We start from the raw sequence: 17,427 nt of genomic DNA, 5'->3' as shown, positions 1-17,427 counted from the left end.
AAATTGAACCATCAGCACACAGTCCAAGTGAAAACAGAATGGCAATGCCGGCGAGATTACCTTGCTCTGACCTCTGACTTCTGACCTCTGACCTCCACTCATGCCGTGGCACCTGGTCCCAATAAATTCTTGTTTTTGTTTCCTTTTGTTAAAACAAACAAACAGAAAAACAGACTGTGGAATGACGGTAAAGATGCAGAGCAGCTGGGATTAATGACTATGTGACATGATATTCCTTGATGCTGCCCATGGTCCCAAAGTTCCCAACAGTCCATCCACCCATCATGTTAGAATGTTCACTTTAGTTCTGTTCATAATAGCCACAAACTAGACGACACAAATGTCCACCAACAAGACTTAGACTAGACATGGGAGGATGCAGGAAATAACACATGTACATACATGTGCATGTGTGCATGTGTGTGTGTGTGTGCGTGTGTGTGCGTGCATGTATGTGTATGTGCATGCGTGAGTGTGTGTGTGCGTGCGTGCACGTGTGTGTGCGTGCGCATCCGTGAGTGTGTGTGTGCGTGCATGCACGTGTGCGCGCGTGTGTATGTGCGTGTGTGTGTGTGCGTGTGTGTGTGCGTGCGTGCACGTGTGTGTGCGTGCGTGCTCATGTGTGTGTGTTTATAATCTAAAGTATCCGAAGTTCCTTCTCCTGTATTGTGACATTGCTTCCTTCTTTACTGTTTTAAGGTTAAAGTTTCCAGGATAGGTATTTTGAGCTTGTTCAAAGGGTGGGGGTTAGTGGCAGAATTTTTTTTTCCTATTACAGATGAAACAAGAGTCAGCTGTTAAATGACTTGCCAAGTCACAGAGCTTAGTCTGTGGGGGAATATAGACACAAACAGACCCTACATCACTGTACCAAACTTTCCTGAGTCAGGTTCATTTCTATTTCCTTGTTGGATTGGCAAAAGCATGAGAAATCTTTGGTTTCCACCTACCCTGGGGAATGAAAATCTCTAATTCCCATTGGTCTCACCACAGTTGTTCAAAACCTTATTCTGCCCACTATAGGTGCAGGCAAGGGCGGGTAGATGGAGATGTTTAGGTCTCACACGTGTGCTAGGATCAAGCTCAGGGCCTCAGAAGTGCTAGGGGGAGTGCTCTACCACTGAACCTTCACACCTACCCTCTCTGCGCAAAAGTCATCTCTCCTCTGGGAAGCCCTGGACCCGTCTGTCTCTAGAACTTGTCTCCCTCTGCTTTACTTAAATTGTCCCTGCATCACGGACTTAGGTGAACTAGGTGGTATGAATTAAATGAAACTACTTCAGTGGGTCATAAGAAGTTAACAATAAGTGATCCCGTGGTATTTAAACGTTCCCGCCATCTGAATGTAAGCCCTGGAAGAGTGGGGGTGCTATGTTTTCCTGTTGCACAGCAGTGCCAGGCAGATAGTATTGTCCTCGATTAATCAGTAAGAAGTTGAGGAAACGTGATCCTTTCCCCGAGCTCTGAAGTCCACACCCCGGACCAAGGAGGGGCGCCTTCCCCGCCGAGGCTAGGCAGGGTGGGGCTCACCGCTCCCCACTTACCGGCCTCGCCCCTCTCGTGCGCGTTAATGAGATTAGCAATTAAAAGGCGGGCGAGCCGCGGCCAGAGACCAGGCCCTGACGAGAAGCGAGCGCGGGACATGGAGAAGGCACGGCCTCAATGGGGCAATCCGCTGCAGTTCGTTTTCGCCTGTATCTCCTACGCCGTGGGTTTGGGCAATGTGTGGCGCTTCCCCTACCTGTGCCAGATGTACGGCGGAGGTGAGTGTGGACACGCGGGATGCGGCGGGTGCCTGGACGCTGAGTGGCAGTGGCGCTCGGTCCCACGAGCCTCAGCTCGGGGTGGCATTCTGTCCGGGGCACCTCAGCTCAGCAAAGTGTTTTGTCCCACGCACTTCAAGGGCAGGTTACCCCGATGACAGAGAACGCCGCGGCAGAGGGACTTTTGCCCTACGAAACTGACCCTCGGGGTCCTGAGTCCCAACTGTGGTTCCAGCAGGTGCAGGACAGCGGGCGGCCGGGAACCGGCTGTCCTGGGGAAGGATTGGTGCGTCACCCCTTCACAGGGGTGTAAAAGTGTAAATTGTTTAACAGGAACTTGCCATTTAGCTTGCAGATCCGAAATTTAAGTTCCCTACCGCAAGTTGAAACACAAGTCAAAAGGGTTGTGAGCGATTTATTTTATTTTTAGTTAATAAAAAAGATTGGTTTGTAGATGTGGAGACTTGGTTTGAACTTGGAATCACAGACAGGACAAGCAAATAATTCCATGCCCAGCGAATTTGTTTCTTGGTTCCGCTGTTTTGTTTTTATAAATGTTTCCTCTGACCTAGTAGGGGAGAAACTCAGGTGAGGGGTGGGACAGACACTTAACCCTGCACTGGCTTAGCAGAGAAAAGAGCGGAGAACTCTGGGACTGGGGACCTTCCGAAGTCCAAGTACCGTTCTGGGGTCAGTATGGCATGAAGGAAGTAAGTCTCAGCATAAAAACCTCCCTCTTCAATTCCATTTTCTAAAAACCCATCTAAAGGAAAAAGCAGCATACTAACAGAGGCAGAAAATAACATGGCCGCCGTCTTTTAATAAGATCAAAATGTGGGAAACTTGCTAAGCCCTTCAGAAAAAAAGATTGGTTCAATAAGTTGTGGAACATCCACCCAGTGGTGCCCTTGACAGCCATAGAGGTAAAGCTTTAGTAAACTTTTATCTTAGGAGTTTTATTATATGATAAGTGGAGAGAAGTAAAGTCAGATTCAAAACTGTATAACATTTTTAAGCAGTTGTGCTTAAAATCATGCAGAGAAAAGAGAATTAAAAAAGTGTTTTTAATAGTTCTCTGGGTGGTTCTTGTTTATCTGACAGCATGCTTGTGTATACGTGGGAGGAGAAATCTAATAGCACGTGTGTGAGTCAGGGGAGAGAGAGCTAACCAGCACATTATTTCTCACTATCAGGACAGTCAAAAATATTAAATTAGTGTGTTACAAAATTTAACCTGTTTAAGAAAATCTGACCCTCCCTCCTCCTGTCACTCTAGCCAGATCAATTCATCAAAATGTTAATCTATAGACTTAAAGAAAGAAACATTCTTAATTCTCTGGTTTATTTTTATTTGAACCATCAAGTGTACTGTATGTAGAGAGCATATGCTATCACACGCTTGTAATGTGTCACAACTGGCTTTAGAAAGAATTAATTGTCAGAGGCAGATCTTCACATCATTGTGCGCTTAGTACAACTGCCTCAATACCTTCTTTATCCTGGGTCTGTAGCTCCCAACCACCAGGCCAGGTAAACCACGCTATCATGTGACTGCTTAGTTCCTTGTTTATAATGGCACCATCACCCGAACAGTCTTCAGGTGGCACAACGAGGCTAAATGATTTTGAAGTTAAATACGTACGAGGAGATCCTCATGATAACTGAAAGAAGAAACCAAAGGAAATCTTGGGCTTGGTACAGCTGTTTAGCTGGACAGACAGGGCCTGGGACTGAGGGTGCAGTAGATGAAGGGGGGTACTTGCAGGTTAGACAGACAGCAAATGTGTCCAAAACAAAAGTAAACGGTTTAAACTGTTTCTCGTGGCACACTAGACATTTGACCATCTCCTAGTTAGTATTTCCACTTCTTTCCATGCAGTTCATCTTCAGCCCAGTTCCTAAGCTCTTCCCTGCTTCAACTATCCACCAGGTAGCTCCTCCCTGCTCTGTGCTGCTCTTTACTTGAAGAACTTCCATGCTCCCCTCCCCTGCTGGTCTTTCTGACTCTCCTTAACTGTGAAGTCAAATGAGCACTGGGTCACAAACAGTGGGGCTTTAGAATTTTTCTCTCTCCCTGCTCATCCAATCCCCCAGTTCCGTGAAGCCAGAGGAGGTACCCCATAAAAACTTACTGAGTGAATAAGCAAGACCTGAAGTGGGAAACTGTAAATTCAGGCTGAGAAGATGGTTCAATGGATAAAGCACTTGCAGTGCAACCATGAGGATCAAAGTTTGGAGACCCAGAACCCAGGTAAACATCTGGCAGATGTAAGGTCTGCACTCAGGAATCAGAGACAAGATCCTTAGAGCGAGCTGGGTAGGGTAGACTAGCCCAGCAGCAAATTCTGAGTTCAATAGAGAGGCCTTACTTACTTTAGTAAATAAAATGGAGACTGAAGAAGCTACCCACCATCAACTTCAGACTTCCACTAATGCATGTGCACACACACACACACACACACACACACACACACACACACACAGAGAGAGAGAGAGAGAGAGAGAGAGAGAGAGAGAGAGAGAGTCAACAATGAGAGATGCTGGTGGCATTTGTACCCACTCTGGATCCATAGTTGTGAACTGACAACGAGTTATTAATATCACCTCAAACCCAGGGGATCTGAGCTTATTCTTAGCTTTCATTGAGTTCTAAGAGAAAAACTCGAGACTGTTTAGAGCAGTGGTCATCGACCTGTGGGTTGAAAACCCTTTAACAAGCCTCTATCTCCAAACATATTTATATTATGATCCATAACAGTAGCAAAGTTACAGTTATGAAGTAGCAACGAATTTTTAATTTTATGATTGGGGGTCACCACAACATGAAGAAATGTAGGAAGGTTGAGAACCTCTGCCCTACAGTCTAGAGGATACAGATGTAATCTACTCAACAAGGAGCTTGTTTATAAACTGCCAAACACCTCCTTCCCAGGGAGGATTAAGATCTTTTCTGAGGGGTTCTGTTGTGCTGTTCCCTTCAGCCAGCCCTGAACAAAGGTCAGTTCTGAAGATTATGTCCCAGGTGTCACACTTCTCTGAACAGCTCTACCTCCCACCCCAACCCCTGCACCAAAGGCAAAACACAAAACCAAAGAGGATGGTGAGGAATTTTACAAAATCCCCTTTTCAAACTAACTCAGCAGACCAAAGTCTAAGGTGCTAATTCCTTCTGAGATGCAAGTGCGCTGAATACCAATGTGAGAAAACATACACTCACCTGCAGTATATATAAATGTGTGTGTGTGAATGTGTGTGTGTGTGTATATATATATATATGTGTGTGTGTGTATATATCTGTATGTGTGTGTATAACTGTGTGTGTGTATATCTCTATGTGTGTATCTGTGTGTGTGGTGTGTGTGGTGTGTGCGTATGTGGTGTGTGTGTGTGGTGTGTGTGTGTGGTGTGTGAATGTATGTGTGTATATCTGTGTGTGTGTATGAATATGTGTGTGTATCTGTGTGTGTGTGTATGTGTGTGAATGTGTGTGTGGGTATATCTGTGTGTGTATGAATGTGTGTGTATATATCTCTGTGTGTATGTGAATTCTCTCTCTTTCTGTATGTGTGCACGCACACTCGTGTGTGAGATTTGAATGCATGTAAAATGCATGGAAGAAGAGCAGTTGTGTGGCTGGAGAAAATGTGGATTATTTATTCTTAATTATTCTTTGGATGACGTAGGGGGAAATCAGGGGGATCTGACTCTTTAGAAGGTCAATGTCATTCTCAAGAGTTAGTGTTTCGTTCCTCTTCAAAACCCTCATTTTCTGGCCGTTCCTTCAGTCTCTGTTCTAAGCTTTGCCTCCCTATTACCTCCTATGGATATTTTTGTTCCCTTTTTAAAGAAGGAGTGAAGCATCTGCATTTTGGTCATCCTTCTTGAGTTATCCTCCTTGAGTTAAAATATTGTGTTAATTATGTATCTTAGATAAAGAGTAATAGTTTATGAAAAACTAGTTGTGAATTAAGGATTAAATAATGGTTATTAGTATAGTTGGTTTGACCTGTGGGGGTAGGTCAGATGACTTTTAAACCTTATAGGAAAATTCGAAAATTTTTGGACATAAATCATGAATGCTAGAGAGAAAATGAACATTTAAAAAAAAAAGACATGGAAATTTCAGGCTGAGAAGTGTGAACACTGTCTTAGGTGTTCCTGTTAGGGAGAACAAGCATTTAAGCAAAACCTGAAAACTTTTGGGTTTCAGGTGTGTTTTTCCATTGTCTTGGCCAGCCTAGATATGTTGGGGGGGCTGCTCTGTGATTGGTCTGTGTCAAACCTCACAACACGCGTTTATGGGGAGCTGCAGCTAGTGAGGCCTTGATCTGGGAAGCTGGGAATGTGCCTGTCGTACCTATTAGGGTTTCCTGGGATTCAACCTGTCCTGACCAGGAATCAGGGTACCTTTCTCAGCCCCACAATTTTCAAAATAAATTTCAAAACATACTGTACATTTTCATGTTTCAAAAAATAAATAGAAATTACTAAGGGGTAGACTACATAAATTTAATAAAAATAGAAGTATAAAAACTTTCAGTAATTTAGAACCTTCTTTTATAAAATAGATGTGACAGAAAGGGATATAGAGTGCATAAATGGGATGCTCTATACTGGGATTATGGAAGACATTTCTCTTTATTAACAATTTCCTGATTTAATATTGCATGCCACACATGTTCATGAGAAAATAAACATCCACTCAAATGAAAAAAAAAACCCTCATTTTCCTCTGGAACAGGAAGTGAGTTCTTTTAACCCCCTTAATTCTGCTAATTCTAACTGCCCAAAATGTAACCCCTCAAATGAGACCTGACACTTTTAAAACATAGTCTGTTGAGACTAGTACTGCCAGTCTACAGGCCATACCGTGGAAGAAGGGTGAAATCGTTCAAATGTCCCCATTATATCTGCTGCTGGGGTGTGGCCTGCCATACTAAGTCCCAAGTCATAGCATTCGCTTCCCATCCTGGTATAAACATTTTCACTCTAGCTGGCTTCAGAAGGCCACACACTCCCAGGGTGCAAGCCTAGAAAGAGGTGAGGACTGATGGCTATGTGAGCTGCTCCGGGAGGGCCTATACACCACTGGAATCAGGTGCTGTGGTGACCATGCCTCAAACCCGCATCCAGCCTGGGCATGGTGCATAAGCCCCGAGTTGTGGTCTGGGCCACAGAGGAGCCTCAGCTTCTCTTCTCCAGTGTCTCCAGCATCAGTCCTAGTGACAACCCATTGCACTGGGCCTCTGGCACGTCAGTCATTCATGCTGTAGAGCATTTTCTATAGATGTTCAAGTCAGTCTTCAGGGCACTCCTAGGGGTGGCCCTGTTTGTTACAGATGGAAACCATGCCCAGAGAAGCATAGGTAACTTCAGGAGGAGTAACGACCTCTGTCTCCAAGTTGGACTTCTTCTACAGAACTCTGTATAAAGGCAAGACTTCCTCCTGTGGTACTCTCAGTTGGAGCTTCAGATGGACATTGGAAGGGGTCTGACCAAGAGCTTGGGTGTCTCCTGGGTTTTCCTTTAGGGTTCTATATTCCTTTTGTTCCAACCTCTTCCCTTTTCTGCTCTTCTCTGAGTACACGCTACGTCTAATGTCCTCCCTCTACTCTGTGTGCTTCATCTCCTCATCCTCCCCTGGAAACTTCCTCCTCCCCATATCAAAAGTTCCCATGCAGCCCTCCTAGGCTAAGCCATCCCTCCTCTGTGGTGACAGGTCTCACCTATGGTGGAGCGGATAAACGAAAAGGCTTAGAGTCCATGTATTAGTGGAAAGGCTTCCATTCACCTTCATGATAGAATCATCAGTAACAGTTAAAAAAAATCTCTCTATGTGATTCTTTGCAGCCTATAATCACTGTCATATACTTTGTTCTAAGCAGTGAGGGAACTAGGAGAGATGAAGATTACACTGGAGCAAACATATAAGCATCCTATGCTCAGAGCAGGTGGAGCTGTTTACGGAAAAGACTGAAGAAGGACTTGATGTATGGGAGAGTCCAAGAAGCCTGTAGCAATGACATCATTAAATAAGCCCATCAGATAGAGCTAAGGGTAAAATACTCCAAGCAGAGAAAACTGTGCAAAAGGCACAGAGTGCAACTTTTAAAGGGAATGGCCAGAAACTCCGGGTGAGTGTGATACATGAAGCATATACCAACACAGGTGAGAGGTGAGAGGAGGTGAAGAAGTGGCCAGCATGTTCTCAAGGGCCCTGGGTCACAAGCTGAACTTTTACTCTTGAAGGCAAGGCCAGAGCTAAGCAGGAGAGAGGCATGGTCATCACTATGAAGTCCAGCAGGATGGTGGCCACGGATATAATATATATATATATACATACACTGGGTAGTGGGGTGAAGGGAGGGTGCTACCAGAGAGCTATAGAGAAAGGACTAGAAGAGAAATTCTGGAAGCTTTAGATCCAGGTGGTCAGGGAGAATAAGAAGGGTTTCAATTTTCCTCACCTGTGCTTTTGTTTCTAAAACATGGACCTGATTCCAGCCCCAGGGGGAACCTCTAGAATAAAGTGAGAGGGGGTGAATAAAGAGAATGAAGGAGTAGGATGGGATCCTGCATTGAGCGGACCTCCAGGTGGTCTCCATCACAGCAAGCTACAGGGTCATCTAGGATAAGCTTCTTAGGTGAAGAAAGGGCATGACTCAAGAAGGAAGTAAGCTTAACGGACACTTGCACACTTGCTCTGGTTTTTGTAGAGGACAAAGGTATATAAATGGAGGGAGACCAAGAGTCTGGGAACATGAGTTGACTTTCTGTGAGTTACACTGAGTTTCTCTCTCTCTCTCTCTCTCTCTCTCTCTCTCTCTCTCTCTCTCTCTGTCTCTCTCTCTGTCTCTCTCTCTGTCTCTCTCTCTCTGTCTCTCTCTCTCTGTCTCTCTCTGTGTCTCTCTCTCTGTCTCTCTCTGTCTCTCTCTGTCTCTGTCTCTGTCTCTCTCTGTCTCTCTCTCTCTCTGTCTCTCTCTCTCTCTCTCGTCTCAAAGAGATAGAGCACAATGTAAGGGCTTGGCCCTATGGATAAATGTCACACAGGAAAGATTCTTCCAATGAGATTCTTGGGTTTAGCAGATAGGACAATGCTGTGGTAATAATACAGATAAGTAATTTCATGCTCCAGAGAAACCTATTTTATGAGTAGAAATTCTAGAAAATAGAGAAATATATGAAGAATAAAATACAAAATCAGGGTCTAGAGATGTAGTGTAGTAGTAAGACATTCACATTCACCTAATATAAGTGAGGCCCTGGGTTGAATCCTTAATACAAAAACCAAAACAAAATAAAACAACAAAATCCTAAGGTTCTACCACCCAGAAATAATAACTCTGTTCCTATTTTTATTTAAAAACTCAGAACCACATTTTACATGTCATTTGATGTTTTCCTTTTAAAATTGACCTATCCTAAGGGGCCAGCAAAATGACTCAGTGAATAAAGGCTCTTGTTTTCAAGCCTGATGACTTGATGATGTGGTTCAGTTCCCAGAACAACATGAAGGAAAGAGAACCAGCTCTGAACATTGTCCTCTGACCTTTGCATTTGACCTCTGTATACATGCCTTGACACATGTGAGTGCACCCCATCACACACACACACACACACACACGCACCCAGGCAAACACACAAGCATACACACACAGAGAACACCTAGCTAGGCGGGATGGATGAACAGCACTCGGGTAGCTGAGGCAGAGAAATTTTGAGTTCAAGACCAGTCTATGATATATAGAGATACTGTCTCAGAGGGAAAAAAAACAGGAGGAGGAGGAAGAAGAAGAAGAGGAGGGAGAAGAGGAGAAGGAGGAAGAGAGAAGGACAGAAACAATAAAAGGGGGGAAAGTATTGTAATCATTTTCAAAACCATGTCATATTTTTAAAAAATAACTCAAAAGCACTGAGTAGCTCTATAGCACTTCATTTAAAGAGTTAACAACACATTTAACCATTTTCCAGTTGTGGAACCCCATTGCTTTAAAGTTTGACACTTTTACTATTGAGTAGCCATAATCTTTTAGTGGAAGAATTAGATCCATTTATAATCAATATCAGACTATATTTGCTATTATTTTAAATCATGTTTTATGCTATCTTCCTGTTTGCTACATTTCGGGCTCTTATAAAATATATTTGCTTTTTTCCCCCTCTCAAAGATTTTAATTATTACAAGTTTTTAATTCTGATTTTACACTACTAATAGTCAATTCAATTTCTTAGGAGAAATATGTATCTTCCCCATTGGTATCAAAAATGAAATGTTGTCTTTGATATCACCCAGGGGAGTTGAAAGTTTTAACACGTTGGCATTCTGTCTCGTGTTGTTATAACTGACTAGCACCAAGTGAGTAGTTTGTAAAGCATAGGCACGAGTTTAGCTCATGAATCTAAAGTATGAGCATCCTAAGGTGTGATGCCTGTATAGGCCACTTATCTCATTGCTATGCCAATACCTGACCAAGGGAACTTAAGGAGAGAAGAGTTCATTTGTCTCATAGCTTTGGGCTACAATCCATCCTGGCAGAGGGAGCATGAAAGCTGCTGTTTACCCTACCACCACTACCACATCTGTTTGCATGTCTCTCTCTCTCTCTCTCACACACACACACACACACACACACACACACACAGAGAGAGAGAGAGAGAGATATTCATGCACACACACACAGATGCACACACACACGCATGCACACATGCACAGACACACATGCACATGTGCACACACAGAGAGAGAGAGAGATTCATGCACACACAGATGCATACACACACACATGCACACACATACAGATGCACACACACGCACATACACACATGCATGCACACATGCACAGACACACATGCACATGTGCACACACACAGACACACACATTGGGGAGATGCCTGTTCACACGTTATACACGTATGTAAAGGTCAGAAGTTACTACTGCATCTTCCTCAATTGCTCTTTACCTTATTTTTTTAATTTTTAAAGCATTTATTTTAACTTTATGCTGTATGCCTCTATACCACCTACATGCCTGGTGCCCATGAAGGACAGGAGAGGATGTTGGATCCCCTGGAACAGGAGCTACAGATAGTTGTTTGCCACCATGTAAGTGCTGGGTATTGAACCCATGTCTTCTGCAAGAGTAAGTGCTCTTAACCACTAAGTCATATCTCCGACCCATCTACCTTAATTTTTGAGACTGAGCTTACTGACCTGGAGCTCACCAACTCTGTCAGATTTGCTGACCAGCCAGCCCAAAGAATTTACTGTCCCAAGGATTATGTGTCTCCTCGGTACTGGGATCAAAGACATACGAGCTTTTTCTGGGGGTGTTGAGGAACAAAACTCAGATCTTCACTTATAGGACAAGTGTTTTACTGACTAAATGATCTCTTCAACCCCACGTTCTCCTTTTTATTCCATCCAGAATGCTAGCAATATTTAAGGTAGACATTCCCTTTTCAATTTTTTGGAATTTCTCTGGAATCATCCTCACTGACACATGCAGAGGTGTGTTCCTACAATGATCCTAATTCTAGTCAAGTTAACAATGGAGATCAACCGGCTTAACCAGCGTAGTGCAGTTTGCTCAGCATCTGGTGAGGCATAATACTGTATCGTTAACTGACAACCTTACATGTTTAAACAGAGCAGCTCTGCCTAGAAAAACCTGCTTTTATTTCAAAGCCACTCCATCTATATTGCATTAATTCACTGCTGCAGAGCCTGGTGAGCAATCATCTCTCATAGTCCCACCCCCACATATCATTACCATATGAATTAAGGACTTAAGTTTCTAATATGTGGCCCTTGAGCGACACATTCAAACCACAGCATACTTTGCTTCTTGCTCCTTTCCTTACCCTGCCATACTTTAAGAATATAATCTGGGATTTCATATGTGTAGCAATGATTTTACTATGAATGTCATGTCTCTGGAGCTGAAGAGATGGCTCAGCAGTTAAGAGCACTGACTGCTCTTCCAGAGGTCCTGAGTTCAATTCCCGGCAACAGAATGGCAGCTCACAACCATCTGTAATGGGATCTGATGCTTTCTTCTGGTGTGTCTGAAGACAACTACAGTGTACTCATAAAAATCTTTAAAAGAATCATGTTTCCCTATTCATGAATTCCTTTTATTTTATGTTATTTTCCAATGAAATCAACAGTATATTATTATTATTATTATTATTATTATTAGTTTTCCAAAACATGGTTTTTCTGTGTAGCCCTAGCTGTCCTGGAATTCGCTTTGTAGACCAGGCTGACCTTGAATTTACAGAGCTTCTCCTGCCTCTGCCTCCTAAGTGCATTGCCACCACTGCCAGGCCAACAATGTTTTTAGACTTCACTGTTTTGCTTATTTATTACTGATTACTTATTTTAGAACACAATTCCACAATTGAGTTCTTTCTTCAGATCCCATGCTGTATGAACAAGTGATTCTTTCAGGAACAGAAAATAAAGGATTCAAAGTCTGAGACTATCTTTCCTTTCAGAACCATGAATGAGTTGTAATCTCTTTTCCTCAAAATTTGTTTTTTCTATTGTTTTCATATGCTTAATTCTGTGAAGGAGAATCCTGCAGCTGATTGTATCAGTTCTTAGATATTCTAGGCACTTAAAATATCAGAAATGTATGTTGATGTTCTGTAATCTCAATCACACTATCGGGAAATTGTCTTTCAAATCTTATTAATGCACATGTTGTGTCTGTAGCGTTCTTTTCCCCTCAGTTCTAGATAAAGTAAGGGCTCAAGCTTGTTGGCCATGCCTTGTCTGTTCTTATGATGTCTACCTCTTGATTCCTTTTCTTTTAATTATTTTGACTGTGCTTTTGTTGTTGTTGTTGTTCCCACTGGTCTTCAAATTCAACCACCATACTCTTTTATTCTATTTTATTTTATTTGGTCTTTTTTGAGACAGGATTTCTCTGTGTAGCCCTGGCTGTCTTGGAGCTCACTCTCCAGCCTGTAGTTCAGGCTGGCCTTGGACTCACAGAGATCCATCAGCCTCTGCTACCTGAGTACTGGAGTTGAAGGCATTTGCCATCACTACCCAGCTACTGTTTTATCTTTATGAAACCTGTTTTCTTCTTCACTGTTTTTCATCATGGCCAGATGATACCCAATAAACACAAATCCTGTCTGTTTTCTTCTCTTTCTCACAGCAAGTCTATTTCAGAGGATGACATTTGTTCTAACATGCTGGTCTTTTGTGTTGATCTACAGTGTCTTATCATAAATTCAAAGAGTTCCTCTGACTGCCTATCCTTATGGATAGACTTTCTGTGTCTGATCCAGTGCACACACAAGTAAAGTCAAAGGAGGTTAAAATAGTTCTATGTGAATTTTTAGACTGTTTGTTTTGTTTATATAGAGATCAGAGGCCACCTTTTGAGACTCAGTTCTCTCTTTTCCACCATGTGTGTCCAAGGACTCAAACTCAGGTCATAAGGCTTGATTATAAGCACCTTCACCTACTAAGCCATCTTATTGGCCCCTATGTGAATTTTTTAGATGCTCTGTTATTAGCAATATGAGTAACTTTTAAGACATTCCCACCATTATCCTCCAGTAATATCTTTATTACATACCCCTCTGAATAGAGCCATTAGTGTAGAGCCATTATCACCAATAATCTGTTGAGGACCTGACCCTTTGTTGAGACCTAAAGGACAATGGTGATCCAGATAAAGTCTACCTCTCTGTCCTCAGTGGGTGGCTTAGAAGTCTGCAGATAGCATAGCTGTAAATAGTATGATGACAGTTGCCTCAAGAGCAGGAGCTGTGAGACTAAAGATAAAGACCCAACCTTAGTATTTGAAGAGGTGATTGGGGGAGACATGGTATGTGTGAAGGGTCCAGTAAGACCTGAAAGATACTAAGCTGCAGTCACCAGGTACTCCCTGGGCTCCAGCTCTCCGATGTCATGCAGACCTAAGTAAGACAAAAGCTTCCTCAATAGTAAGGAGACACATAGCAGGAGAAAGTGGTACCTGCTGCATTTCACATAGCTCATTACTTTAAAAGTAAGACTTGCAGAGTAGGAGGAGAGAGGGACGCCTCCAAGGGAGCCAGATGTGAAGAAAATGGAGAGAGAGACAGAGGTGAAGGTGCTCAGGGCTCTGAGTCAGGGATCAGTGACCACAGAGGGAAAGAAGTCCTCAGAGACCAAGGAGGGAGCACAGATTGTATCTCAAGTGTAAGGAGCAGAGAAAAGAGGGTAAGAGATAGAGAGATAAAGTACCACAGTCTCTGACAAAACCATGGAGGCACCTATAAGGTGGGAGCCAAAAGACCATTGTGGAGATGTAGTGCTGCATCGTACAATACTGGTAGGTATCTATTGGCAGGTTTCAGGGAAGTAAGGAATAAGAATCAGATCACCTCCTCCCAGCTATCCTGTTACTAAGTGTTCCACTCACTCAAGCTAACACAGAAGTACAGGTGGCAGGGATGTTGACAAAAAAAAAAATGCTCACATGTGTTCCAGTTATCTGTTGTACTTGACAAATTACTTGAAAATGGTAGAATATAGGAGAGGCAGAGGAATTATAAAATATAACTAATGCATCAACCACTGTTTTAGGTAAGCATTATTGGTTCATGTAAAATGACCACACAAAAGAATGGGAATGTAAAAGTCTCCAAGTCAGGTCCAACGTCTAAAACAGAAACAAACAAAAAGTATCTCCTCTAGAGTACTCTATCATTTCAAAGGGAAGAGTTAAGTTCAGCAGAGTAACTTAGCAACCACCACATAAGCCTTGTGAGTAAAGTCAACACTGCCAAGAAGGAGGAAATGGTCATCTTGTACCTCTGAAGGAGAACATCAGGTCACTTCAGTGTTTCTGCCAGAACCTCAGATAAGACACATTCCACAAAATAACTCTCTAGTAAACTTCCAAAGTGTCAAATTCATAAAACAAAAACAAACAAACAACTAGAAGGCTTTAAGACAGATCAGAAGTTCTGACTGCATGCTGGGTCCTACTCTGGGAAACTGGTAAAATTTTAGCAAGTCTGTATAGTAAATGTCCTGGTTTTGTTAATTGCACTGGGAGTCAGAGAATCTTGCTTTTATGGAACCCAAGTGAAAGCACTGAGAAGTGGGGGGAGGGTAGTGACTTATGGGGGAGGTAGTGATTTATGGGGGAGGTAGTGACTTATGGGGGAGGTAGTGACTTATGGGGGAGGTAGTGACTTATGACAACAGTAGTCACTTCATACAGTGTGAGACTGAAATAGCTGCTCTACTTCTTCTGCCCCTGCTCATGTGGCTGCAAGCCTTACACATTGAGCACTTGAGGTAGCACAATTCTTCAGCATGGAGTTTCTGATTCTGGAAGGATTTTCCATACATGTTGACCACTGGCCATATCCCATGAGAATGAAAAGCTGCAAGGCTCTGGAACACAAATGGCTTTAAAACACACACACACACACACACACACACACACACACACACACACACACACACACACACACACATTCTGATGGATAAAGCTCTTTCCAAGGCCAGCCTAGACTCAGAGGGTTGGGGAAGAGAACTCTCCTCTTTGTAGGAGCATTGAAGAACAGTGACTAGATTTAATTCACCAAGTATGCTCCTTGAAGGTTCTTTCTCTCTGATGCCAAAGTCTCCTTGTACATCAAAATGTTTAAATCAAAGAGGCATGAGAGTAGTTCTTTGGAGAGGGTGGGTCAGGAGACTTACTTTAAACTGATTGCAAAATATTTTTATGTTACTATATAGTACATTTATCTCATTGTTATATAAATGTGCTATGTAGAAATGTGTTATATAAATTTTCCTAGTGAGTTCTAGTTTTTAATATCTCCTGATGAAGCCATTTGCCACTTGCAGATACTATTTTGTTCATGTGTTAAAAACTTGATTCCCACTTAGTAGTGTTTAGAGGTAGGATATTTCAAAGGTGATTAGGTTACTAGGGTTCTGGCCTGCAGTACAGATTGTAGTAATCACAAAAGTGAAGTTTGTTATAAAGTTTGAGTCCATATCTCACTATTGCCCCCTGCTGTGCTGCCTTCACTGGGAAAGTATTCACTCAAAGCCAGCACTGTGCTCTGCTATGGTGCTTCTTCCAGAACTAAGAGAGCCAGATAAAAGACCCAACCTCATGTATTCTGAGGTGGAACTGAGTACTCCACAGTGTGTTGTTTAGTTTAGTTAGGAATGTCTGTCAGTTTTGAGATTCCTCTGTAAATGCCTCATATAACACTTTCTCAGGGAAGGGGGAATTATATATATATATTTTCTCCAAGTCTGAAGTTGGTCTTTTGTTCTTTTAAGTGTTGTTGAGGGGGGAAAAATATAATGTAGTTCAATTTATCAACGTTGCCTTCCAAACATGGCATGGTTGCTTTTGCATTTAAAACATCTTTGCCTAACCTGATGTTTTAAAGATTTCTCCTATTCTTTACATTTAAGCTCTAGATCGTAAACACAGGTCTATGATCTATTTTAATATTTTTGTATAAAATTCACAATATGGATTCCACTTAATTTATCTGTACCTGAATCTTCAATTGTTTTAATGTCTTTGTCAAAAGAATTACAAAGCTCATTTGCCTGAAATGTGTAATTGGGTGAGTTAGGAGAGTGATGGACATTATTGTTGAGCAGTGTGAAAAGATTCCCTATTCCCACTTGGCACCAGGTCATAGATTTCCACCTGACCTCAAACAGTAGTTAAATAAGTCCTGTCACAGAGACAAGCTGACCATGGGACTCACTAGACCTGCTATGGTTATGGCTTGACATTTTGGGCAAAATAATAATAATAATAATAATAATAATAATAACAATAAGATTAGTTTATAACCGCTGAGGTTTAGACTATTAACCCCCTACAGCTTATGGGAACATAGCCTTTACTAAAATGGGTAAATAGATGGATGGGTAGACAACAGATCAAGGGAGAGAAAAGGAGAAAAGAAGGGGGCGGACAAACGGATGGATGGATGGATGGATGGATGGATGGATGGATGAATGGATGGACAGATGGATGGATAAATGAATCGATGGGCAGATAGATGGGTGGACTGATGTACAGTGAGAGGAATAGGTGTGTGGAAGGAGGAAGACACAGGGACAGAAGAATAGAGGTTCAGTAGGAAAGTCTAAGAGGAGATGGATGGGGTAAAGGGAGGACTGGATGGGGAAAGTCAGGTGATAGACACATTTCACACTGACATTGCTGCTTCTTCCACAGGGAGTTTCCTGGTCCCCTACCTCATCATGCTCATTGTGGAGGGGATGCCACTCTTGTACCTGGAGCTGGCTGTGGGGCAGCGCATGCGGCAGGGCAGCATTGGTGCCTGGAGGACCATCAGCCCCTACCTTAGTGGTGTCGGTATGTGGGACATTTTCCAGTTCCTGACAGGTTCATGTTCCTGGGCATCACAGGTGTGCAGGTTGCTGTCCATGAGCAGGACCTGTGCCTGGGTAGACTGACAGCTCAGTGAGAGCTGCCATAGAACTTGGGCAGAGAGAGGGCCCTGGATTCTGACTCCCAAATAGGGAAACTCCCACCACAGGGCCTCTCCTCTCTGGACCTCAGCTTGAGATTCTGTGAACGGTTAGACATAGCTTCCTGACACAGAGATTTTCATTCAGTCCTAGCCACCTACTATCTGGGAA

The 17,427-nt window shown here is 42.8% G+C and overlaps 1 protein-coding gene across 6 annotated transcripts in view; it reads left to right on the top strand.

Moving 5' to 3' along the window:
- The first annotated feature begins 1,397 nt into the window (after window positions 1-1,397).
- The window catches only part of Slc6a20a (solute carrier family 6 member 20a), a 40,249-nt gene continuing 24,219 nt past the window's right edge, over window positions 1,398-17,427 (top strand). For 2 of the 6 annotated variants that reach the window (XM_039080653.2, XM_063264729.1), the window contains exons 1-2: window positions 1,398-1,763; window positions 17,000-17,140. In XM_039080653.2, coding sequence (XP_038936581.1) covers window positions 1,571-1,763; window positions 17,000-17,140 — 334 coding nt within the window. In that variant the 5' untranslated portion in view covers window positions 1,398-1,570. The remainder of the gene's footprint in view (window positions 1,764-16,999; window positions 17,141-17,427) is intronic. The other 4 variants (XM_063264726.1, XM_063264725.1, XM_063264728.1 and 1 more) reach the window with 3 other exon arrangements.

The sequence above is a fragment of the Rattus norvegicus genome, chromosome 8, assembly GCF_036323735.1.
Source record: "Rattus norvegicus strain BN/NHsdMcwi chromosome 8, GRCr8, whole genome shotgun sequence".
NCBI lineage: Eukaryota > Metazoa > Chordata > Mammalia > Rodentia > Muridae > Rattus > Rattus norvegicus.
The sequence above is the reverse complement of the archived record's forward strand: the minus strand, read 5'-3'. Positions and strand labels throughout refer to the sequence as shown.